Source organism: Lithobates pipiens, unplaced genomic scaffold (assembly GCF_037356315.1).
Source record: "Lithobates pipiens isolate NorthernLeopardFrog02 unplaced genomic scaffold, aLitPip1_a1.2 Scaffold_16, whole genome shotgun sequence".
Taxonomy (NCBI): domain Eukaryota; kingdom Metazoa; phylum Chordata; class Amphibia; order Anura; family Ranidae; genus Lithobates; species Lithobates pipiens.
The window spans coordinates 498,502,830-498,530,383 of record NW_027507748.1 but is presented as its reverse complement, the minus strand read 5'-3'; the positions used below and the strand labels follow the sequence as shown (position 1 = coordinate 498,530,383).

At 41.6% G+C, this 27,554-nt stretch overlaps 1 protein-coding gene across 16 annotated transcripts in view; it reads right to left on the bottom strand.

Moving 5' to 3' along the window:
• MYCBP2 (MYC binding protein 2) overlaps positions 1-27,554 on the bottom strand; it is a 399,577-nt gene that overhangs the window by 219,352 nt on the left and 152,671 nt on the right. For 14 of the 16 annotated variants that reach the window (XM_077483080.1, XM_077483077.1, XM_077483078.1 and 11 more), the window contains exons 19-20: positions 17,112-17,219; positions 11,187-11,306 (exon numbers count right to left, since the gene is read on the bottom strand). In XM_077483080.1, coding sequence (XP_077339206.1) covers positions 11,187-11,306; positions 17,112-17,219 — 228 coding nt within the window. The remainder of the gene's footprint in view (positions 1-11,186; positions 11,307-17,111; positions 17,220-27,554) is intronic. The other 2 variants (XM_077483085.1, XM_077483086.1) reach the window with 1 other exon arrangement.

Genomic DNA, 27,554 nt, shown 5'->3' with positions numbered 1-27,554 from the left:
ATAGTAGTTACTATGTGGGTTATATTGGATCGACGGGCGATGGACACTGGCATGCCCCTAAGGCGTGTACTCCCCTATATAACCCCTCCCATTACTGGGAGTCCTCAGTTTTGTAGCCAAGCAATACAAGGGGAAAGTGTGTATGTCCTATGGCCACACTACGCATTTCGTCAGACATCATCCGGAGCGGCCATATTGGTGCACCTCCCACCTGTCCGTACTGCACCCTATATAAAAGGTGATAGGTGCACCAATATGGCCGCTCCGGATGATGTCTGATGACGAAACCCATAGGGTGTGGCCATAGGACGTACACACTCGCTCTCCTAAGACTGCCGTGATCGGTGGCATGCTATTTGCGATTTATAAAGATGAAAGATTGTGAGTAGTTTTTTAACTTAATAAACTGGATGTTTTAAACATATTACACTATGGATATCTCTCTCATCCAACATCTGAATAATTTACTTACGCTGAGAAAAACAAAGTACCCAGAAAGACACCACAAAGCGAAACAGGGGCCTACACTGTATTTATATTATTGTTGCACCCTGGTTTAAAAAAAAAAAAAAAAAAAAAAAAAAAAAAACCTCTATCTCCATCTCCCCATATATACGGAGAGAGATATTTTCGGACCAATACTTAAATTTTCTTGAATTTCTAAAATTGGACAGAGGGTCCAACACTAGACAGAGGGTCTAACACTAAAGTGGTTGTAAATAAATTTGTTTCACTTTATTTTATCCATCCAATTATTTAACACTATATTCAAATATTAATTCACTCAATGATTCACTTTACTCCACATTTTTTGCACATTTTATATTTGAATCCTTAATATCTTATATTTTTATATTATTCCTTTGGTAATAACTCCAACCTCCCTGGCGGTAGGATTCATTCAGGTTTTAGGTGCTGACAGCGGTACAATTATTTTGCATGGAAATTTGGCGTTTTATATTGTAGTCCTGTAATTCTTAAGAATAACTCTTAAATCTGTTCAAACCAGTCTAGCAGACATCCCAGGTATGATAAAGTTTATAATATAATAAAAATTATTCAATGTAATCAAATCCAAAAACACTGAAATTTGCTAATTTGCAGAATTGTCGCTGTCATTAGATTTAGTGTTTGATGACGAATTTCCCCACAAATCGCCATCACTCAATTCTGCAAGTGTTTATAATTATCACTGTTTTCTAGTTGGTCTCAAAACACTTTTGACATAAAAGGGACAGTTTTTGGTTGCTATGGGCAATCTCCAAATTCCAGGCAGAAAAAAAAAATTGTATTTATAATATAAAAGTGCATGCAGGGCACTGGACAGACCACTAGGGACAAAGGGGGTGTGTAATTCTTTTATACAGTACTGTAATCTGTAAGATTACAGTACTGTGTGCTTTGTGTCTACTTTTCAATTTGGCGCCGATCGCCGCTCCCGTGCATCGTAACATCGCAGGGAACGGGGCTCGCCGGCATTCGGGCACTGTGTGAATCGAGCGGAGGACAGCTCGATCACACAGCACGGAGGACATCGCTGGATCCAGGGGACAAGGCAAATAACCTCTCCCTGTATCCAGCGGTGCGATCCCGAGTCTGAGGATCACCGCCAGGGAGGTTAAGGCACTGCACAAATTCTAATACAGTTGGGCCTTTAGATTACCACCCATAAAGATTTTTGGAGTAACCCCCAAATAAACATCAGTGGGTCCAACACTACAGAACCATTCCTCCTTTTAAGCTCAATACGAGTAGATATATTTAGGCAAACACAGAGAGGCTCTTAGCTTTTGCACTTATTTTTCTGCACCAATTGAGGTATAGCGCCACGTCTACCTACACTCTTTTCGTTACTCTATTCTATCCATTCTGGCTGGAAATATATGGTAGAGACAGCTCTTACTCCTAACTAAATACACACTAATAATCCATAGTGCAATCCTACCTCTCCTCCTCGTTTATCAAGCAATACAAGTGTATACTAAAGAAGGTAGGGACCTCTGTGTCCCCTGATTTACATCAAAGAATTGGGATTTTACCGGTAGGCTGTTATAAAAATCCTGTTTTCTTTTCTTACATAAGGGGACACAGCCATAGGAGTTAGTAGGTGGGATGTCCAATAGCAATAGCAACTGAAAGGGGGGGGGGGGGGGGGACAAAAACAGGAGGCCAGAGGGCTCATACTGCGCCCAAAAGGCAATATCCTCATGACCTTTAATATTGATTTGATAAAATCTGATAAATGTATGAACTGAAGACCAAGTCGTGGCCTTACAGATCTGAGCCATAGAGGCCGGATGATGCACCCCCCCCCCCCCCCCCCCCAAGAGGCACTAATCGCCCTGGATGAGTGTGCTCTAACATGAGAAGGAAGAATTTTCTTCTTTAAACTTCAGCTTAATCACTTGACGATTCCCTTTGGAAAATAGTGGATTTTGACACTGCCTGTCCACATTTTGGTCTCTCTGGCAGTACAAACAAAACCTGTGTTTTGCTGAGCGGTCGCCTTTAAATAGACTGATCGCTTACTACATCAAGAGAATGTAGTGCCTTCTCTGCCCTAGAGTAAGGCTCTGGGAAGAAAGGAGGAAGAATATCTTGGTTTAAATTAAAACCTGTTAAACACTTTCGGTAGGAATTCAGGATGAGGACATAAAAACCACCTCATCCTTATGCATGATGAAAAATGGCTCTTCCAAGACAGAGCCGCTAGTTCCGATACTCTTCTAGCAGAAGAAATGGCAACCAAAAAGTTTCTTTCTTGTCAAAAGAACCAAGAAAATTTCTCGTAAAGGTTCAAGCAGCTGATTCAGCAAAGCCGATAAGACCAAAATTAAAATCAAGGATTTAGAGGTGCTATGATAGGAGGAATAATCCATGTTACCCCCCTGAATAAGCTACGCCCCAAGATTGGGAAGCAAGAGGCCATTGAAAACACAAGGCCGGGATCTGGCTTTTGATAGAAGTCAAGGCCAGCTTCATTTCAGTTCCCATATGCAGGAAATCAGGGATCCTGCCTTTGACAAACTTCCTGGGATGCCAACCCCTGGATCCACACCAAGAAACGCATGCCTTCCAGACTATAGTAAATGATTCTGGAAACCGGCTTCCTAGCATTAATCAAAGTAGACACTACCGAAGGAGATCACCCACGATCTTTTATAGAGCGGGATTCAACAGTCAAACCTGTTAAATTTTTTGTCCATAAGGTAGGATGAAATACCGGACCCTGTGCGAGAAGGTCTGGCTATAATGAAGGACTCCTACTGACATCTTTATGATCTCGGTAAATCAAGATCTTCTGGGACCCGCCAGAATTACCTTGTTCCGGCTTAATCAGGCGGAGAAGGGGCGGACGCAGCAGAACTGGAAATGCATAGATCAGTGAAAACTGATCCCATGGGAAGACTAATGAGTCTGTTCCGCCTGCTAGTGAACCCCTTGTTCTCAACACAATGTTGTCAACTTTGTTGATGAATCTGGAAGCGAATAGGTCCATGGCCGGAATACCCCATCTCTGACACATCACTAGGAAGATGCCGGGGTGAAGCGATCTTTCTCCCGGAAATGTAGGCGACACCACCGTGGCCTTGTAGGACTAAATCCAGACAGGACAGGACAGTCCTGTAGTCTGACCACCCCAGATTCTATGGCCAAACGTACTGCCCGAAACGTCCAAAAAAGTTGATAGGAAAGGTCCTCTAACCTGGACCCCTAGGCAGAATCTTCTTCCAGGGCTGCTTGAGGGTAGGGACCGATGTGAGCGTGCAATGTACAGGGATAGGGACAATTGTAGACTCACACTGAGGTTGAACTGGATGGACTGGTGTTTTTATTCAACCTTGCTAACTACACAAGGCCTGAATCTTTTTTCTATTCCAGACTGACAGGATGGTGCCTTGAAGCAGTTCTTGAGTAAAACTGCACGCAAGGGACGGCCTTTAAGGAGGCCACCATTTCCACTAAAAATCCCCTGCACAGCCGAATGAAGGAATTTTCCTTTGTTTTGACCAGTTGAATTAGTCCTACAATGGAAAGGATTCTTGTCTGGGGTAAGAATACCTTCTTCTGTATGGTATCTATAACCCCCCCCCCCCCCCCCAGTACTGTAATCTCCTTAATGGTTTTCAGGAGAATCTTCCTAGGTTGAGTATCCAACCTAGAGATTTCAGATAGTTACGACTGAGATCAGACTCTGGTTTTAGACCTGAGACTGAATGATCTATTAAAAGTAGATCTTCTAAATAGGCTAGGACCGCTATGCCTTGAGCCTTTAATCTGGCTAAAGGAGGTGCCAGAATCTTTCAGAACACTCATGGTGCTGTGGCTAAGCCAAATGGCAGGGCCACAACTGAAAAGATAATTTTATATTTCAAAACGCAGACATTTCTGGTGAACGGGAAAATTTGACACAGATATGCAACTCCCCTCCTTGCTACCCCTTCCATATTAGAATCCTCCGAAGAGGATACATCTTCCAATATTTGGGAAGATCTACCTGATCTCCTGCATCTCAACAAAAGGGTCCTGAGGACTAGATGGGAATCTGATATGTTTAGTCCCACTATGGAGAGACATCATAGCATTAATCTTTTCCATTTACAAATGGCAGAAGAAAAAATAAAATAAAAAAATAAGTTTGTTTTTTGTTTTGTTTTTTTAAATATATTTAGGGGGGGGGGGGGGGGTACTTTTCCCACTAGAATTTCCTTTGGAAGAATTATCCAAAACATCCTCAAATAGCTGTTCCACCACAAAAGCAAGACTAGCCAGGAGTTTCTGCATGGTGAAAGGAAGTGAATCCTCCGCTGATGTGCGTTCCTGCACTCACGCTTTTAGCTGTATGTGTTTAGCAACAATGTACACAGCACCTGGTTTTCCCAGTTGGTCTCCTATACAGGTATAAATCGCCGTAGGCATCTCAGCAGTTGTGCGTTTGGCTTAGGTTATAAAGCAGCCCCTGCATGAGGACCCAGTGGAAGTTCTACAAAAGGAACTCACAAGCAATTATTGCAAGCATAAAGCTGCCAGAATTCTGGGCCTGATGAGCAGGACACCTAGAACACCTGTTAAACTGGCCTCAATGATTAAGCAATTACTGTCAGCTAGGCTGCTCAATCTGCCAAAGAAAAAATAACGGAAAATTGTATACTCACCTTCTGTAATTTTCTTTTCCTTCATGGCAGCACACACTGGGTTGTGACTCCGGCCCCACAACCTGACAGGATTGGATTAGCAATAAATTTGAAGGGGAGACCCCCCACTGCATTCTCTGTATATATCATCACAAAGAGTCAGGGAGGGAATCGTGTGCTGCCATGAAGATGCGTCAAGAAAGGAAAATTACGGAAGGCGAGTATACAATTTTCTGTTATCCTGACGCCTTCATGGCAGCACACACTGGGAAATAACTCGCCAGTCGGGTGGGTGCAAGTAAAAAATAAACTTTAATTCCTTATAACCCAGAAGAATTTGCTCCAATGATAGATCTGCCGAAGTCAGTCATGGACAAATAAGCTGAATCCACTTTGTAATGGGAAATAAAGGCATGCCTGGAGGACCAAGATGCTGCTCTGCATATCGTCTCAGGAGATACTCTACAATATGCTGCCCAGGAGGTAGCCACTGCCCTTGTAGAATGAGCCCTGATGCCTTCAGGAATTGTCAGTTGCTGGGAGGAATATGCTTTCTTAATGATCCTAACCAGCCAGGATGCGATGGTGCGTGAAGAGGCTGCTTGACCCCGCTTGGAGCCGTGAGGGATGACCAAGAGAGAATCAGTCTTTCTGAATGAGGTAGTAGCGGATAGATAATTGATGATGGTTGACCTCACATCCAGAGGGTGCGGATCCCCCTGATCGTTACGGAAGGATGGAAGAATGATATCCTGGTTGTAGTGGAATGGAGTGGCTACTTTGGGTATAAACCGCTCCGAGGGTCTTAGAACCACTTTGTCAGGAAAAAGGACTAAATAAGGCTCCGAGATCATTAATGCTTGTTTTTCCAATACTCTTCTTGCTGATGTAATTGCAATCAGGAAAGTCAGTTTTAAGGTCAGGTCCCATAGAGATTTTTTCAGATGGAATAAATGGAGGTGAAGACAGGGCATGAAGAACTACTGATAAATCCCATGACAGAAAAAACGGCTTCCTGGGAGGTTCGATTTTCAGATAGGCTCAGAACAGCAGGATGTCGTCCAGATAGTGGTGGACTCGTAACCCTTTCTCCCTGAGGAAAGCTACTAGTGGCAGCAGAATTTTGGTAAACGTCCTGGGAGCGGAGGAGATGCCGAAAGGACGACACTGAAATTGGAAGTGGTATTGATTTATGGCGAAGCGTAGGAATTTTTGAAAAACGGGTGAACTGGCACGTGAAGATAGGCGTCCATCAAATCTATATAAAGCATCCAGTCGTTTAGGTTTATTGCTAGGAGAATAGACTGTAAACTCTCCATTTTGATGGACTCCACTTGGATGCCTCTGTTGAGTCTCTTGAGGAAGAGGAAGAAGAGGAAGAAGAGGAAGAAGAGGAAGAAGAGGAAGAAGAGGAAGAAGAGGAAGAAGAGGAAGAAGAGGAAGAAGAATAGAACCCTCTCCCTTTTTGGTGTGATGGTACTTCTAGGACTGCACCCTTTTGTCTCAGTTCCGTTATATATTTTACTAGCAGACTCCTCTTGGACAAAGAAGACGGAAGTCTGGTTGCACGGAAGTAGCTTGGTGGAAGACCGTTCATGAACTTCCATTTGTGACCAAATTTTATTGTGGAAAGTGTCCATGAGTCTTATGTGTCTTGCCCAAATTTTGGAAAAGCTTTTAAGCCTGGCGCCCACCTGGGCCGGGTGGGCAGGCGGATCTTCAAAACGATTTTGGCTGATCCCCAGCCGGGTTGGCCTTGGATTTTTGTAATGTGAGAAAGGAGGGTTTTGTGTTCCCTTCTAAAGTCCCTACCAGGACGGTAGGATCTGGATTCCCGGTACTTGTCTGGCAAATTACACTTGAAGGCTGGACCTCTGTGACCTAGGTCTTCTGTCAGAGGGGATCAAACCAGACTTTCTTCCGGAAACTTTGGAGATGGCTGAATCTAGTTTGGCACCAAACAGGTTATCTCCATTGTATGGAATCCGACACCAATTAGTTTTTGAGGCTGCGTCCGCTACCCATGGGCTTGAGCCATAGAGCTCGTCTTGCCGTCACCGAGGCCAGCATTGACCTTGCAGAAGATCTAACAACATCTAACGAGGCCTCTGCCACGAAATCCCCTGCGAGTCTGATCTCCTGCAGAGAAGATATTATTTTCTCCATCTCGATGCCGTCTCTGAGGTCCTTCTCCACTCTGGATGCCCATCCTGAGATGGCCCTGGCCACTGCAGTAATCGCTGGTCTACATGCCCCTCCAGCCCTGGAATAGGCTTTTTTTTAACTCCAGATCCATTTTTCGATCCAAAACATCCCGGAAAGAGACCACATCCTCGATCGGTAAAGTTACATGACGGGCCAGGCGCATCAATGAAGAGTCAACGACGGGGGCGTTCATTAGGGGTCTCACTTTGGCTTCCTTCAAGGGATACATTTTCGCCAGTCTATTGGAGAGGCTAGCTCTCTTATCCGATCTTTCCCATTTGTCCTTGATGAGGTCCTCAAGTTCCTCAATAAAAGGGAAGGTTTCGGGATCTCTCAAAATTCGGAAAATATTTCCATACCTTTGGAGGATTAGCCGCGTCCTCCTGCCAGCCAATTGCCTCCTTAACGGATTTCACAAAAGGCTCCACCAGGGAAAAGTCAAAGCCGGCTGACATATCCTGACACTCGTCCTCCGAGGAGGATTCTGATGCTTGGGTGATACGAGGTTTCACAGAGGATGTTCTAGGAACTGCTCTATCCATAGCCGGTGCAGCTGACTCCAGCAATGTTTCCCGTACGGACTCCCTAATGAGATCCGTGGCCATTCTAGCATCTGCTTTTTCTCTAGTGGCCTCACTGAAGCAGGAACGACAAGCTAGCTTGTCTGGTAAAGCCGGGGCACCGCATAGCCAGCAGGCATTTGGTGCAGGGCGAGCATGGAGACTCTGATGGTTCAAGGGAGGAGATTTCCTACGTCCTGACTGGCTGCGGTGTGAATGGCTATGCCTCCGGTGGCGTGAAGGGGATCTCGAGCGGCTTCTACAAGATTTTCTGCTTGAGGTATGTCTGGATCTTCTCCCCCGTCTAGAACTTGCCGTTCTTGACTCAGCCGGGCTGCCAAGATAAAAAAAGGCAGCACTAAGCATCTGGCACTCTTGATCTCCCCTTCAATACGTACCTAACCGGTAAAGCCTCTTACCTAACTTGCTTATGGTGGTCTGCGTGGGCAGTGGACTCCATAAGGAAAGGGTACAGGATAGTCTAAAATGTAAGAAGGAATGCATAAGCAGGAAGGGACTACTATGAATTGTACCGACACATTTAAAAAAAAAAAAAAAAAACATTTAACTGCATAGGAAAAATGAATGACGCTCCGCGCATGCGCGGAAGTGGTACGAGCACTTCCACGCCATCTTGGAAGGGGGAAGCAGCAAGGAAAGCCTAGAAACGAAAATCCTTAGACTGGGCATGCACAGTGCGGCAGAACGAACGGCGCACGGGAGGGATAACAGGTACCAGCAAGACCTGCTCCCTCCGCTGGAGATAAAGAAGGTATATAAAAAATTTTCAAAGTTAAATAAAATTTGAGCTCTAGTCACTAGCAGAATTCTGAAAGGAAAATGAAGAAAAAAAAGGGGAAAAAGACAAGAAAAGGGGAATCCACTGCAAAGAAAGCTTCTTTAAAGCTTTATCAAAATGCCAGTAAAAACGCCCCTTGAGACCACCAGAGCGGGGGGCTCCCTCCATAGAAGCTCCTTTAGAGACTGTACAGGAGGGACTTCCAAACAGGAGAGGCTAGAACCTGCTGGGGCGAATGCGGTAGAGGCTTTTTTCATCTGTAACAAGGAAACGCGTCCGACCAACCTGTCAGGTGAGAATAAAAAAAGAATGCAGCGGGGGGGGGGGTCTCCCCTTCAAATTTATAGCTAATCCAATCCTGTCAGGTTGTGGGGGCGGAGTCACAACCCAGTGTGTGCTGCCATGAAGGCATCAGGAAAGATTTTTTTTTTTTTTTTTTTTTTTTAACAAGAATTCCAACTTTATTCGTTGGATGCCTAAGCATTAGAGTATTGTCTATCAATAGCAGCTCTTATTCAGAGGATATACTGTGTTAATTGCTAGTATACCGTACTTAGTAAAATACCTCCACCATAGGATGAAGTGTAAAAACTTTCTTAGGAGGAAAACATCTAGGAGATCTACACAGATACAAAAAGGCTTTTCCAACAATGGACAGGAAAAAGCATGAGCCTAAACACGCAGTTAAGGTAGCATAAATGCTGAGTGGACCATTCAGCAAGACATTGAAACCAGCGGCTTCCCCCACATTTGACACCTCAGAAGAGTCATCCATGGTCCCGAGGGGATTAGTCTTCTCCCGCCCCTAGTTCCTCTGAGGGTCCTGGCAATGAAAGAGAACCTGTGCGATTAAGGTCGCTAAACTTTTTTTTTTTTTTTTTTTAAACCCATCATGGCTGAGGGGGAAAAAAAATAACTCTTAGAAAAATACACAGGGGCTGTGGTGTTGAAAACAATTGTAAACATGTCATGACCCTGATGCTCATTCTAACCAGTCACTCCTCAGGGGAGGATGTCAACTGTAGAGATAAGTAGGTTTACTAGAGCTAGAGGGGGACTCCTTTAGCTCCATTCCTGGGGGTGTTTTAACCCCCCTTCTGACCTTAGCCCGATGCACAAAGCAGAGGTACCATCAGAAGAAATCACATGCACTGCTTGAGAAATAGTTAGGCTGTGGGGAGAGATCCCCCCACCCCCCCAACTTACCAAAGGTCGGTTTGGCCAGAAGAAGCAGCATCTGCCTCAAAACACAACATGGCTCTGAGAAGCATAAGATGTGAATACTCAATACAGCCCCCACTGGTGACATATGCATGACAGCATTTACTAAAATCTAAAGTAGACTTTTTTTTACATTTCTTAGAAAAACTCCACTTACCTTCCTGCTGCAGCGTTTTCTGTGGTAAACCAGCAGACCCAATCTTCACCCTTCATGGGGGGCTCCATTAAACCTTCAGGAGCGGGGGATTTAAAAGGGAAAACCCAAAATCCTGGACCTGTAATTACACCCTGGGAGTAAAAACTGTATGGCCTTAATACCAAAAATGACTGCATCCCAGGGTCCAGCTTCCCAAAGGCCAACATTCACAGGCAAAAACCTAGTTTCTTTGGATACAAGGCTTGGGTACCATTCAATACAGCCAAGATCACACACTCTGAATGGATCTGTCTGCATAGCCAGCCCCAGAAAGGATTGTTCCAGTGGAGCTCAGCACAGCTCACCTTTACTCGTGACCAACACCTTAGACACTGGCGAAAAAACTGAGGTACTCCCACCAGTGGGAGGGGTTATATAGGGAGTGCACTTTTTAATTTAGGGCGTGCCAGTGTCCATCACCTGAAGGTGGCCCATAACCCATATAGTAACCACTATGGCTCTGTTTCCCCTGATGTATGAAAAGAAAATCACTTAATGCACAAGTATACATTAACCAAGGATCTGCACTTCACAATCTGCCATGTAGGTGTGGGCTACCACGTCATCAACAGGCTGAACTAGTATGATTTATGTGGCCATTTGCTTGCCATGCAGCCCTTCAACCAAAGCACCCAACAGTGGAAGTGTTGATTTTGTACACACACACACATACATACATATATACATACACTTTTGGGGGGGGGGGGGGGGGGGGATATAGCAAAAGGTTAAAATGTTTTTTTTAAATTGCCGCTTTTTTGTTTATAGTGCAAAAAATAAACACCAGTGGGTGATCAAATACCACCAAAAGAAGGCTCTATTTGTGGGGGGAAAAAAGGACGTCAGTTTTTTTTGGGGAGCCACGCCACACAAACACGCAATTGTCAGTTAAAGCGACGCAGTGCAGAATTGCAAAAAGCGGTCTGGTCTTTGGCCAGCCAAATGGTCCGGAGCTTAAGTGGTTAAACTGAATGGGCCCTGTCACAGGGGGATAGTTTACATTCACTTTAAGGTTCTCTATACCTCAAGTTGCTAGCCATTGATCTATTCACTTTACCAAACAGCTTTACCTGAATGGTGAAAGCCACAGCTGACTTGAACAGCCCTGAGCTCACTATCAAACCGAACTGTTCCAGGAGGGTATGTGGTGATTTTGCTGGCATCTTTTTCTCCTTGTTCTCTGCTCTCATCTGCAAGAAAAGTAAAGCAACATTATAGACTGAATACAGTGGCAAGGAGACAAAATAAGAATAGCCGTCAGGCATGTTTGCATTGAGTTCTGTTCTCAGGAGCATTTATTTATAAGCATAAAAACCACAAAACACGCTGGGTTTGCGCTAGGTAAAGAGCCAATTTAGCTGGATTCTGGTGGGGTTAAAAGGAATTCAATGCAAATATGCACAAATGGAAGAGCAGAGAAAAAGTGGCCTTGTGCACATTCTTGGGAGATGCCCCTCTGAAAGAAAAATAATAAAAAGTATACCATGGTGCTAGATCAGAGAAAATACGTGAACACAAAAGGAAAGAATGACAAGTATAGTTGGGAAACGTTCACTCAGTTGATACAGCGTATAAGGTTACAGGAATTTTTAACACTAAAACACTGCAGCCAAAACAAAAATAATCCAGAATTCTAGACACAGAAATTGCCAAATTCTATCACAGGTATAATGGACTACAACAGATACAGCTGTAAAATATAAAAGCAGTCAGTTAGAAAACATTAGTAAAGAGGCAGAAGAGTGAGCAGCACCTAGAAATAAGAAACATGAAAAGTGAAACGATGTGAAAATGGTTTGTTTGTTTGTTTTTTTAAAAAGGGAGAAGTAGCAAATTCATTCTAATAATAAACAAAAAACAAAACAAAAAAAACAGACGAGATTACATAGAAAACCAAAAGGACATCAACCCCACTAGTAAACTGGGGTTGATTTACTAAAGGCAAATAGACTGAACGTAAAGGGGCTGTAAACCCTTTTTCACCTTAATGCATGGTTTCTTGGTTGGATAGATTGATAGCAGCGCAGCCACTGGCTCCCACTGCTATCAATCAAATCCAATGATGCGGGGGCTGGGCCGAGTCCGGCATTCTTTGTCTACGGATAAACGCTGGACCTGGGAGCGCCCTTCTCCGAGGTGGTTTCCCGATGTGGGGAGGAGCGGATATCGCCAGAAGAGGTGGATTGGGGCCACTCTGTGCAAAATCAACTGCACAATGGAGGAAAAGTATGACAGGTTTGTTATTTAAAAAAAAAAAAAAAAAAGGGGGTTTACAACCCCTTTAATGTGCAAGCAAAACGCTGGTTTTTCCTTTGCATGTGATTGGGTATTTTTTTTTTTAACGTGAAACTGCCTCATTTACTAAGCTCTGGAGCAAAACTGCACTTGCAAAGTGCACAGTATATGCTTTTAGTAAACCTACCCCACTGAAACAATCTTGGGCAGGCATATTAACCACAAATAGTAAATAGAGTATAATAACACAGTCTGCACTGGTTGTAGACAGGTCCGAATTATGCAAGACAAACTTCAAATTTCAGTTGATTTCTGCTGAATCGACCAGAATTTGAGCTGTATATGGCCCAGTCTGCCCCCTCGGCTTGACAAAACAATTAAAAATTGACAGGCAGGTGGAAACAAAGACCGGATTCAATCGGATGCACATGAATTGTGTACATATTACCTTACCCAATATGCCAAAACACAGAAATAGCCCTTTAAAAGGGTATCTATTCTAAACCCACTAAATAGCCAACTGCAGTTTGCTCATCCTTCACTGTGGGGTCTGCTTTAATTTTCTTTTCTTAGGCCTTTTTACCCTTCTTGTCCATAGGCATGTCTCTATAGGGGCTGACCTGGCTGTCATACAGACTGGGCTTTAAACCTGTCTTTGCTTATCCTAATTACAAAAAGGTGGATTGAAGGGACTAGTAGTTTGCACAATAAAAAAGGTAAGGTTCCGTTTTGCACTGCATTTCCCGCATGATCTTAGACTTGCAAAATGCAGCCAACACATGCAAGGACCAGTAAGCTACAATATAAATGTTTTTTGTTTTAGACAGACTTTAAATTGGAACCCTAATGTTAGCATTAAGATAAATCTCAATACAATAGAAAGGCCTTTTTACTGGGGGGGGGGGGGGGGGGGGGGGGGGGGGGATTATTGCTCCAGTTTTTACCCCAATGCTCCTCACAAGGCCAAAAACACATTTGTGAACTCTAAAGAGGTTCACCTGAATTTGGACTGGCTGATCATTCTCTTCGGCAAAAATCTATTGCATTTCGATTCAGGCTTGGTTCACACTGCCGTACACAGTGGCTGAAGGCAGGGATCCAGTGCGTCCGGTCCAATTTTGGCACAAATCTTTGGCTGAATTCGGACCCAAAAACGGAACTCCTGTGCAATTCGCTCTGCAGCCACACCGGAGATGTGTGAAACCGCTCCATTGAGAGCCAGTCAAAATCTTCTGACATGCAAATTGGATGCGGGGAAAAACACATTCAGTTTGCAATAGTGTGAACCCAGCCTCATCTATGGCTGTTTTTGCTCGATAGAAGTCAATCCAACAATCGACTTATCGAACGGAATGTTGAAAATTTTTTAATTAGTAGCTGCAGTGCTAATCAGTGTATTCCGATAGTGGAGGAGGCCCCGCTGTCACAATACAATAGCACAGCTGGGAGGATTCACCTTGCCTATTACATACTGTTATTTTTTGTTCAACCCAAAGGGCTAAAATGAAAAAAATAAAATAAAAATAAAAACCTGACAGGTCGGGTCAGAGCCGCTGTACTAATCATCCGATGGCACAGCGATCCCCCCTGCTGTTTTATTGAGTTCTGAGAGGGGTACGGTCCCCCGTCAGAACACTCCGGTCAGTGCTCTCAGCCATTGGCATGCCCATGCAACAAAACTCAGCCGAACAGCCCAATTTCTATTGAACCAGCCAATGCCACCCAACACAGCCCTGTGTGTATGCGGCTGACAGTGCAATAAAATCCATATCAAAGTATTCACAAAAAAAAAATCCGCAATAGCTGATCTTTGTCGTTTTCATGCTCCCAAAACAGAATAAGAGGAATATTCAATTTGGCTTCTTTTTGCTTTAGACACTTTAATAGGAAACAGTACTGCCTCCCAGTTGCAAGATCTATAAATACTGCAACTAATTAAATCAATCCCATTTCAATTCCATAAAAACACAACAAAAGGGGCCCTAGCACACCAAAGAGAAAGTGAATTAGGATTGAAGAATATAAAAATAGTAGGCACCAAATGCTCTGCTTTATCAATATGCTTGAAGCAAGCACTATTCCAACAGACCATAGAACAGATTTCCAATTCCTTCCAGCCACAAAGAAATCTGACAGAAGGGAAAAAGGAGCCACATTGTAGATACCTGTGGGGGAAGGAACTTTAAGTACATAAGACAGTAGGTACAATGCAACCATTTGGGCCGTGCAGCATACTAGCATGTTAATCAAGTTTCCATTAAAATCAAATTTGATCATTCATAGAGGTTATCCAACATGTTGGAACCTCTTAACGCAACGATTTCACAAAGCTTGAGGGGTTTTATCCATAGAATGCTTAGTAGTGCAAAAAAAACATTTCATGAAGACAAACCCACCTACGGCCAAATGGTAGACAGAAAATAAAAAGTAAACCCTATAGGCATCAACAGTGCATATCAGGTATAAAGCACAGTTGTACAACTCTAGCATTAATAAATCAAACCTCTTCATGACAAAATGGCCGATGGCGAGAGCTAAAAATCTTTGTACATGAATTTGAGAATTAGTATAATGCAGGAATAAAGGCATTTTGCGATACAAAATTAGAGCACACCATAAAAAAAATTATATATATATATATATATATATATATATATATATATATATATATATATATATATATATATATATATATATATATATATATATATATATAAAAAACTTGTTTTCTTATTTGAACAGAAGGTGTGCAGGTAAATATTGCTTAAAAATAATGGAGGTAGTATAACAGAAGACAAATGGTACTGGTGATGGCTTTTCAATTAGGAGTCCGTTAAGTACCATACGCTACTGGCATCACTTTGCCATCAGTGACATGACTGGTCCATAATAAATATTATATATATATATATATATATATATATATATATATATATATATATATATATATATATATATATATTTTATTAATTTCTAATGCCACTGGAGGTTCTATTTCTAAAGCGTGTACCAGGTAAGCTCCTCAGGCTTTAGAACTGGAAGATGAATGACTCAAAACTAATTTCTTTCTAAGGTTACCATAGCCACGACAGTCATGGCAAACAGTAGAAGACATTTTTAGCAAGCTTTTGTTAAGTAATAACTGTGAAACGTGTTAATTTGATGTGCAGCTATGTTAACTTAGGGTCAAAGCCACACCACATGCAGTCCAGAGCGTTTTATCTGCATCAAAAACGCATGGAAAGTATATTATATGGCTTTCATTGGCATAGTTCCCACCAGTGTTTGCAGCTCCAAAAGAAAAATGCATCAAACACACACTGGCACACATACTTGAGGTTGAGAAAAGTGGGGGTGAAAATGCACTGGACTACGCATTCAGAAAAGCATCCAGACTGCATTTCTATGGTGTGAACTGGCCCTTAAACAAAAAAAAGTCTCCAAACATTCAGATTTTTTTTGCCGATACTCATTTCTGATGCCTTGTTCCCACCATGTGAAAAAAAAAAAATTATATATATACATATACATACACACACACATAAAAAAATGCACACACACTTGACACCAACACTGTGGTGTGAGCAGGGCACATAGAAAACTGTTCTTTGTGCCCTTGCAGGCGTTTATGATAGATTTCACTTCCGTATAATTGTGTGAGTTTTCATCCATTTCATGCACACATGGTGTATGAAATGAATGATGTAAGAACTATTCTGTACAAAAATCTGCTTGGTATGTAAAAAGAGAAGGAACCAAATAATCACAATAGAGGAATAAGACAAAGCAAGGAAATTGTGAACCATGTCATCAGATTAAGCACAAACAAAACTGCTTAATTCCACAATTATTCCGAGCTCCAATAGGTTAACGTGTAACATGCAGAAAATGGGTTCGACTATAAGGACACCAAGCTGCCGCTCTGTCCTACTAATGAATTGGCTTTATTAATTGAGTCAATGAAAATAAACTCATCAAAAGTGTCTTTTGCTCTACATGCTTGTTCCAGGTCAGCAGAGTAAAAGTACTGAAGCCAGGCAAACCAGCATTTTCAGAAGGAGGACAATATTTTTCATATGACTTTTACATTAAAGCTCAACTCCAGCCATTTTTTCCAAATTTGTGAATACAATGGGGAAAAGTTAAAACTCCATTAGGGAATAGTCCCCCCCCCCTTTTTTTTTTTTAAACACCCCTGTGACAGTAAGGCAAGTGGAGGGAGGAATGCACTGATGGCAATAGAAACCTTATCTCAACCTTTCCTCCACCCTAAAACTTTTTTTTGTTGCTGTTCCTGTGACTGAGGCAAGATTTAGGAGCCTATTTTACCCATGGGGACACAAGCTGTTAAAAAAATCAAACAGGTTCTAGCGTCTTTCAACTGCATTTACACTTAAATGGCTTTGCCCGGAGTTGGCCTTTAAGGTATAAATATTTCTACAAAAGCAGCATAATTACTTGAAAATACAGAACATCGGTTAATTAAGGTCTGTCTGGCATACTACCCTGCCAGACAAGTCCAGAAATGCAAGCAACTAAATTAATTCCTCACAAGGACAAATGGAAGGACATGTATCATCTCAGTGGACATTTGTATCAGGTGTCAAATGCCCATAAATCTGGGATTACAAATACAAATCAAGTGATAAAGACAGCCATCCCCAGTGAAAAGGAAAGTGTAAAAAGAAATGGATGCCATGTGCTCAGGAAAGGATCAGATTTGTGTTTGTCCTCTCTATTGAGTAAGGAAGACTAAATACCTTTTTTCTTGTTCCGTTTAAGTTTTAGCTGTGCTGCTGGTAGAATTCTTAGTCTGGCTACAGCCTGCCCTCGGTTGTTGAAAAAATTAGCAGGAAATACAAAAGGGCCTGGGAAGAGACATTTCGTACATGCATGGGAAAGCTCACAAAATAAAAAGAAGTTTAGTGGAAAAATTAACATAACAAAAATCATGAAAAAACAATGGCAAGACACATACCTGAAAATGAACACAACTAAAAACGGATATTTTACCGTTGGGTGGCCAAGGGTATTCTGCACCACACACTAGCTGCTTATACCTTTCTGGGACAGCACGAAGCATAGTCAACCCCGAATACTATAATTTTATATACTGCAGCTTACTGGTTCTTAGATGTGGTGGCTGCATTCATTTTTATGGCCAATTTTTTCTCACCTGGTACACCTCTGAACAAGCCGCCTATACCCAAGTGGCTACACCTCCTGCTCCTGAGCATCTACGGAGGAAGCCAAGGTTGTCACCCAGGTTGCTACGCTGACATGGTCTTTAACTGGGTTTTCCATCTCCATTAGGGATTAGTAGTTTATAGAAGACACCTGGGGTTTGGAAATTCTTAAAGTATTTCCCTTCATAGAACAGCTACTATCTTATTAGGCTTTTAAACACCCCATGATTTACATTCATCCCAATGGTGAAGCTGGCCACATAATACTAGAAGAATTTCATTCAAAAATAAAAAATGTTCAATTTTTGAATTGTTAACGAGTTCAAATCAATATTTGTGTCTCACAGTAACTAGGATTGGAAAAAAAAAATCCCAAATCAATAAATTGCTGACAGTGAAAGTGGTTTTCATTTGGAAAATTTAAATTCATTCTAAAATGTAAATGCTAAAGTAAAACAATGGTCAAGACAGAACAATTGTGTGAAAACCTGTGTATGGCCAGTTTTAATTCTGCATGGCTTCTAATAGCAAACAAGGTAGTGGCCATGGCTCTGGGGAAGATAAGCACTTTGGAAGGTAGGTCATATATCTCGAGTCCCAGAGAGCTATAAGCTAAAGTCTTTCTTGATACCATACCTTAAATGTCAATTCACAAAGATGCATACCATTACTAAAGCTGACCATACACCAGTGGAAAACCAAATTTCAAAGGCTTATGTGGGAATTCATAATGTTTCAGAATATTCCACACCATTATGGACTAAATTTTGTATGACAAATAGTTGGACTTCATTGTCAACATTTGAATTCTAGGTTCCATTTTGGGATGCACATGTGGTGCATTACAAGTATGAATTTTCCTAAAACAAAAACACACATTTACAATTCTCATTTTGTTTGAGAAAAGAAAAAATCCTATTCTTCTCCTTCAACTTTCACTATGGTTGAAAACATTTTTGTCAAATCGGCCCCAACTATTAGTAATTCGAAACAACGTTTCAAAAACCACATATTTTAAACTAAATTCTACTGATGTATGGCCAGCTTTAGCTCACTCTCCCACTGCTAGTGTTATAAAGCCGTCAGTGTCATTTGACCATACAATCAATTTATAAACATTATTGCACAGTTCAATACCCTTTAAAAGAACACTAGGGTTCGGGCTGGTGATACCTGGGAGCTGCAAAAGCTGTCTATATAGGGGAGCAGGAAATAAAGCAGTTAGAGGTGGTAGTAAAAACTTAATGAGATTGGGGATTAGTAATATAAGGCAACAGATAAATGTTAATTTTGTGTCAAGAAGTAAAGATGACAGATCTCTACGTTTGTAAATTGAACATTTGGCAGTGATGCTAAAACACATCTCAGTGAATTAATCTTCAAATGTAAAAACAGTTACAATGCTGATGGCAGTTGTGCAGGATATGCAGCTTGCACAAAAAAAAAAAAAAAAAAAAAAAAAAGGAGGAAGGGCACATTATTTTCATATACCAATAAACTAAATTAAATGTCTTGAACAACTTTTACTGATATGGCTAGGCAATAGCAAATCAGAGTGTACTAAAATACAAAAATATAAATAAATCACAATAAAAAGGAGGTTCAGCAGTTTTTCAAAACAGATTATGTGCACGAGTTCTACACAGAATGTGCATTAATAGAAACATAGGGGCTGACATAACAAAAGGGGAAGAAAAAAAAAAAGAGAAAGTGGTATGGTTGACCAATGGGGTGGGCCTACATCCTGTAAACTGGAAAAGTTTAAAAATCTCAACTTAAAGAGTACATTGAGGAAAACCTGTAGTCAGAGTAGCCTTTGCTACCATAAGCTTAATTTCTTTTTTAAAACCCCAATTTGGTATTGTGCTCTGCCAAAGCCATCCCAACACAATGAACATTTGTAAAGTGCACTGCTTATTATGCAGTGGTTTGGACAAAGTACAGCCAGCACTCTGTTTAAATGTACTCGATAAGTTTAGTAGAAAAAAAAAAATAAAAATAAAAAAAGTGTCTTTCCAGGTTTGTTCTCAGTGTCTTTACCTCCAACTAATCTGTTCTATGTCCATTTAGAGGGTTAGTTATCACTAGTCAGTACTGGTGCATACATCTGTGTGTTACTCTGCACCAACTCTCACTAGCCTAGGTCCCGATGTCTTGTATATTCCGATTTGACCCAAATTGCCTTTAGGTTCTGACTTTGTTGTTTAGCCTGTATTCGTTTTAACTAATTAGGTCTATTTGCCCATGCATTCCTGTTTCTCTTGGCTGAAGGTCAAGCAATCATGGTCTGTGTCTGTTTAAGTATAAGCAATTTTCATTTTCATTGCTACTCTAACTTTTTAAACAAATGGGTCCTTCATAAACCCCCCCAAAAAAAAAACAAAAAAAAAAAAAACACAAAAACGCAGAACATGTAGGCACTACAGGCTGCAGAAAGTCAAAGAAATAGGCTATTGGCTTTTTAAAATAATGATTTAAGCACTGATCTCTACCAAAGATGTTAGCTCAAAGGAAAGGGATTGCCAGTATGCCAAGTTATAGGCTTGCCAGCAGAACGTTATCACTTCTTAAAGCATCATTGGAATATCAAAGAAAGTTGGGCATTCCGCTGATCTTTAAATGTGGAGTCTGATAAAATTTTCAAATGGTGATGAGAACAGTGAAGTTTAAATGAATATGGAGGTTCCATGATCAAGTAATGGACCACTGTACCTCCAATGAGAAGGTGGGTTTGTGGCTTAGCCAAAATCAAGCTTACTGAAACAAAGATGAGTGAACAAAAAGAACATGAATACCACTTGTCCATATCTGGAAAATAGGCCAAGATGTTTGGCAAGAGTACTATGGAATAGCAGGTCAGGAAAATCACATATTTTTGTAAAGCTCTGCAGAGCACGACTCAAAATAAATTCCTAAAGGATGCAAATTCAGACTGGTAAGTTTGAGGGTACCAGAAGCTGTTAGTGTGTAAATGTGTGGAGGTAGGGAAATCTGACAAATCCTTAAATGGTACTTGGTTCAAGGACATCTGTCTGGGGGTATTAACAGATCCATTCTGGATAGCTGGCAAAGTCATACAACATGTCCGTCATCTGTATCACACCTCTATAGTCACCACTACCTTGCACATCCCAATTAGTAGGCCTCCCATTAAAAAGCGGAACTATGGCCTCCCATTAAAAAAACAAAAAAAAATAGTGCTTCAACATTTAATTATACAGCAAATGTATCCACACTTTGTTTTTCTTTTGGTTCCCATGCCAAGTCTTACAAAAAAACCTGTTGAGTACGTTAGTGAAGTCCTCCCCTCCTGTGATGGAGTGGCAATAATGCTGCACTGCTCCTGTATTCAGAGTAGTCACTCATGTAAGCTGTGCCTGCTTGTACCACAATGGGATGAAAACATATTGCAGGAGGACATTGTCACTGCCTGTAACCAGTCTTGCCCATTACTTTCTGAATTGAAAACACTGTCACTATTGCTGAAATCCCTCTACTCTGAGCTGCAGTTTCTGGCAGGGGCATTAAAGTTGTTGTAAAGCCAGAAGGTTTTTAATCTTGATGCATTATACACATTAAAATAAAAGGCCTTGTATGCAGAAGCTCCCCCTAATACTTGGCAAAACCCATCTCAATCCAGCAATGTTGCAAAAGATGCGGCTGCCTGGGCGACGCTACCTCTTAATTGGCTGAGACAGCAGCGAAGCGCCATTGGCTACCATTGCCATCAAAGTCCATGGTCAATGAGGAGAGAGAAGGGGCAGGGTGGGCTACAGCTGTGTCTGAATGAATACAGGAAGCTATGGCTCAGCTTGGGTGCCCCCCATAGTAAGCGGCTTGCTGTGGGGGCACTCAACAGGAGGGAGGGACCAGGAGAGCCAAAGAGGGACTTGAGGAGGAGGATCTGGGTTGCTCTGAAAAACCAATGCACAGAGCAGGCAAGTATAACATGTTTGTTATGCTTCACAAAAAAACATAAGACTTTAGTATCACTTTAAATAAAGAAGCATTTTGCTCAGAGAAGGTGAATTAAGTTTTTTAGTTTAGGAGGCTTGTGCATCAGGTAGTAACTTTATTTGATAGACTTATACAGGAGCATTAGGTTTACATTAAAAGTGCACCTATTCGCAGACTATGAGCATTAAAGTCTTTACTTATTAACAAGCATTAAAAACTTTACAATAAGCTTTCATTGACTAATTTAGCTACATTTACTGTGACATAACCAATTAATTATCATCAAAAGCAACAGACTTCCAAGATTTCAGGAAGCTTAGAAACACATACTTTTTACATTAGATGGCTGGTAGGCTGCCAAATGCTCTATAGCCTATAGCAACAGAAATTAATAGAGTACGTTTTCAATTGCTTTTACGCCATTTAGAATAAGTAAATATTTTAGCATGCATAGTCTGAACTGAGGTGCAATTTAATCTTTAGGACCCTTTCACACAGGCATTACAATCAGATTTGCCTGTCAGTTTTTCAGGGAGACCTGATTGGAAGGTCCCTGCAGCTCTATGGACAGGCAGATAGACTTGTGTCCGTTTACACCTGCCTACCGGAGACTGTTCAGGTCAGGAAGAGGAACACAAAAAAAAATAAAAAAGGGAAAGGACTGTGTCCTTTTGCAATTTTCCCCAGACCTAAACCGTGACAGATCGGAGGTAGCCTGATGTAAACAGACAACCGAGTCCATTTACATCCAGCTGCCCGTGCCTGCTAGGCATAAAACTGAACATGCACATATGTTAAAATAACAGACATCTGTCCCGTTCAGATACAATTTACCAGGGGATCTGCTCACATATCCCCTGCTCTGTGTGAAAGGAGCCTTAGAGCAGTGACCTCCAAACCACAGCCTGACGGCTGGATGTGGCACTATTCCTCCAAATATGAGGCACCGTTTCTCACAATGACACCAACAGCGGGGCATGATTCCTGCCACTGACAAATGAGGCACCATTCTTTCCACTAGCTTGAACAATGGGGTACTATTCCTCCTCCTGATCACGAACCACGAGAACATGTTTATTATAATCAAAGTTGGGCCTGGGAAACTTTCTACGCCCGCTGGCTACAATTCGGGCCCCCTATAGTCTAAAAGGACAGTAAACTAGCACTTTGAACAGTTTGTAAACCATTGCCTTAGAGGAATCTGTAGCTGTTGGATAATAAAGTAGCTAGAAGAAAATTCCCTCAACTGTTTTAAGTGTAACTAAGCCCAGGGGGCCCTGTAGTCACTATATCTGATCTCCCACCATACACAACATGGAAAAGCATTTTTTTTTGGGTAAATATAAACTGCTAAATTCTCATTGGCAGTATATAGCAGTCTTGTGACTTCTATCAATGTCTGGTTAAAGTTTGTAGGCGTTCTCTTTCTCCTGACTATCCTATGAGATTGCAGGACCCCCGGACACCCTGGACAGTGCTGATTGGTCCTGTGCAGAGGACATGCACTGACCCAAGAAAAAAAAAAAAAAAAAAAAAAAAAAAACACGCTCTAGCAATACACACCAAACTGAGCATGTGCAGAATGACTCCAAAGGCTCTGCACCATCAGTAAATGAATTAGGGGCTCTGGAAGGGGAGTATCATAGAAGACAAAATCAAAGACTACACAATGCGAAGGATTAACTCCTTAGGTGTCAAAGTATAACAAGCATGCTTTACTACATATACAGACTGATTTTACTGTTGTGGGTTTAGTAACATCAACTATGGTTTTAAGAATAAAATAGGGGCAGCACAGTAGTTTAGTGGTAAGGTCATTGGTTATTAGGGCTGAAACTAATCGATTATGAAATTAATAGATTACTATTTTCATAATCGATTAATCGGCCAGTAACATAATGGGGTTAAAGTTAATGAGTCTGATATTTATCAGATTGACCCTCTAATGGTATATACACTATATCCCCCCTCTAATGGTATATACAATATATCTTCAATAGTATAAACAGTATCTCTCTCCTCTAATAGTATATATGGTATATATCCCCTCTAATATATACAGTATATATCATCTGTTATTCTCAGAGTAAATTCGATATTTTGCTCCAAAACCATATAGTTGGTTATTTATATTCACCACTGCATATAGAGATATTTAAGAATAAATTACCTTTTTTACTTTACATATTAACTTTACATATTAACTAAATTATACACCACACTTTTTTTTTTAAGGTTATTAACCGATTAATCGAAACAATAAAATCGGCCAATAGATTATGAAAATAATCGTTAGTTTCAGCCCTATTGGTTATAAAGCCCAACCATGACAATATGGCATGGAGTTTTTTTTTCCTGTTCGGTGCCTGTGTGATTAACCACTTGCCAACCAGCTGCTGCAGTGGTACTGAAACGACATTATGCAACGTCGCTTCGCCCTGTGGCCACTAGGGGCACGCACACTCCCCCTGCTTGCGCATGGAGCTGATGAGTGCCCAATGGTCGGGATCACTACCAGGCTCCCGTGATAGCTCGGGGCACACGGAGAACCAGGATCTGTGTGTATAAGCAGCGTTTCCGGTTCTCAGAGGAGTGTATGAACATCAACTTCTCTCCCCTTCAGTTAGAGAACACACTAGGGAACATATTAACCCATTCCCTGCCAGTGACATTTTTACAGTAATTAATGCATTTTTATAGCACCGATTACTGTAAAAATGCCAATGGTCCCAAAAACGTGTCAAAATTGTCTGATGTGTCCGCCATAAAGTCACAGTACTCCTAAAAATCGCAGATAGTCACCATTACTAGTAAAAAATAAATAAAAATGCCATAAAAACGATCCCCTATTTTATAGACGCTATAACTTTTGCACAAATCAATATTCGCTTATTGCAATTTTTTTTTACCAAAAATATCTTTGTTAACTGAGGGGGAAAAAAAAAAATAGTTATATATTTTTGGGGGATATTATAGCAAAAAAATTTTTTTTCAAAATTTATGCTTTTTTGTTTATAGTGCAAAAAAAAAAAAAAAACGTAGAGGTGATCAGATACCAAAAGAAAGCTCTATTTTTGGGGGGAAAAAAAAGGGCATCAATTTAGTTTGGGTGCAGAAGCACACCTTTTTCTAAATGTATTGCTTGTTATGGACAACACAACACTGTAACGAAACATGTTACATGCTACCTCAACTATGTTCCAGAGCACATGTAATAGTGTTTTTGCACTTCATGGAACCATTTTTGTACTGTGCATGTTTATGTAAAAACACCTACCTAAAAAGGGAAGTTAGTAGAACAAAACTCCTAGATAACTGTTATGAACAACTCTTTTGCAAGCATTTTTACATATTTTGGAACCAAGCTGCCTCCAGACAACCTTCAGTAATTGTGCCTGAACACTGTAAGGTAGCCAGTTTCAGCCTTTTAAAATGAAATGGGGACCCCAAATCTCTTTAGGTCCCTCAGAGGAGGGGCCTGGCTCCTCCTTTTTGGAAAGTGCTTCCATAGCAAGCAGATTCCTATGGAGGCATACATGTGGGCTCGATCCCAAACCACGCTTACGTCCATAGACAGTTTGGGCTCAAGCCCTGAGTCAAATTACAGGTTTTGACTGAAACCGTGGAAGCCACAGTCTGCCCTATGAAAGCAGGAAGAGAAGACGGAGCAGCTGCAGACAGGCATGGTGTGGATAAGTATAGGGGGCATAGGACTCAGGTAGCCATTTGGAGAGGGGGGGGGGGGAGGTGATACTGATGCCTAAACTTTTTACCTTAATACAGGGAATGCAGTAAGGTTTAAAAAAAATGTTCAGGCTTTAGAACCACTTAAAATGTTAACTATTTTGGCTAGAATTCTGACATTTTGGAGCCTTAGGTTTTTATTGAAATCTGTCAAGCTAAAAAGGAATTGATGCAAAAGTTCTCAGAGTGAGGAAAGGGGTTTATACACTATCTGTGGCTTCCTGTCCTAATGACAACCCCACACTCCACTTTTATGGATGTCACAGGGGCAGGGAGGGAAAACTCTCCCAATGTGGTCATAGACCTTAGTTTTACTATAGCCCATTCTATCCAAAGCTAAGAATAAGGAATTGTCTGGAGATACTGTAGGTTACTATGCAGTGTATTAAAGAAGATTTGAACAATTCATATTCCTGATACGTGTCTGTTTTACCATGTACTAGTATGAAAAAGCTATCCTGTTCTCTTTGGATTGCTTTTTTTTGTGAAACCCCTGGTGTTCCTGACAGTCACACTGCTTTCCTATTAAAAACTGACCTCACACCGGTCATTTTTTGCAGCGCTTTAGCGGTGCTTTTCGGGCACTAGTGGGGCAGTTTAAGTTTACATACACAACCTTAATAAAATGCAAAAAAACAACCATTTTGCGCTGCCCATCCAGGAGCGTTTTTGGAGCGCTCCAAACTCACCGCAAAGATGCTGCTTGTGGGATTTTCTAACATCCCTCAAGCGCACTGCCCCAGTGTGAAAGCACTCATGCAAATGAATGGGAGGCAGTTTTCAGGAGCCATTTCTAGCACTAAAAAGCCTGAAAACTGCCTCCATGTGAAAGGGGTCTAAGCAGGATAACACACCGTGGTCCACTCTCTAGCCATACTGGGAACTCTGTATGTCGTTGTGCAAATGATGAGACTAGTCTTGACACCCCACCCCTGCACAAAGCCTTTCACTCGAAAGATCCATGTGCCGTTTCTCCTCCCCTGCTTTTATGCAACTGAGAACAGAGGTAATGTGATAAGATTTAAAAAAAAAAAAAACACACACACCTTTTGCCTTTCATTTCTATTTTAAACTGAATGGGTTGTTTTACAAGGTGAGGATTTACTTTAAAGCGGAGGTCCACCCTAAAGTGGACCTTCCGCTCATTGGAATCCTCCCCCCCTCCGGCGCCACAATTGGCACCTTTCAGGGGGGAGGGGGGTGCAGGTACCTGTACAGTACAGGCATCTGCACCCACTTCCGGGATAGCTCTCTGCGGAAAGGGGCGTAGATTACGCCCCTTTCCGAAAGTCCCCTGCTGCCTGCTGGGAAACACACAGATCCCAGAGGCAGCGGGTCCATCCTTATTGCGCAGCGTGACTCGCGCATGCGCAGTAGGGAACCGGGAAATGAAGCCGAAAGGCTCCACTTCCTGATTCCCATACCCAAGATGGCGGCGGCAGCACCCGAGAGACGATCGAGAGATCGGCTTCGGGTGCCGACATCGCGGGCGCACTGGACAGGTAAGTGTCACTATTTTAAAAGTCAGCAGCTGCAGTATTTGTAGCTGCTGGCTTTAAAAAAATAAAAATAAAAAATAACGCGGACTCCCGGCAGACTCCCGCTATCTTCACAACTGCCTTTCAGTGACCTGTACCCTGGAGGCACCCAGGTTTTACTGCATTTTATTTTACTTTTTACATGTCCAGATGTCTTCAGGCCAGTCACATAGCATGCCTCTTCTCTGGCCGTGGGCAGTCCTCTTTGCATTACCCCCCAATAAACAAATGGCACTGTGTTGAGGCCCTCCCATAATACCCTGCATTCACAGGATATACGGTGGCTTGAATGACAGCTAGCCACAAGTATGAGGACAAGCTGGGCTGCTATTCTACTTTTAAGTTGCTGGGAGATTTTTTTTTTTTTTTTCATTAGCCTAGGCTTTAGATAACTTTGCAAAATAGAGATCAGCTTTTCCAGACAGCTACTCCCTGTGCAACAAGCCGAGAAAAATAAAATAAAAAAAACACATGGCTTTTTGCCATAATGGTATGTCACCAGAGCTCGCTAACATTTAGGTAAAATAAAAAAATAAATAAATAAAAAGTTAGTAAATGGTTTATATCACCATCCTGAGTTTATATTTTTCTCAGGGGTGACCATTTATAGCTTCACAGAAATCACGCTGCAGACTTATGTGATATGTGCTGCAATTAATCGTGACTAGGACACCAGTCCTTCATTTAGCAGTATTCAGTAGCGGCTGTATCAGATTTGAAGCTCCAGTAACTACTCACTAAAATATACACACAGAAATAGAGGGAGGAAAAAAAAAAA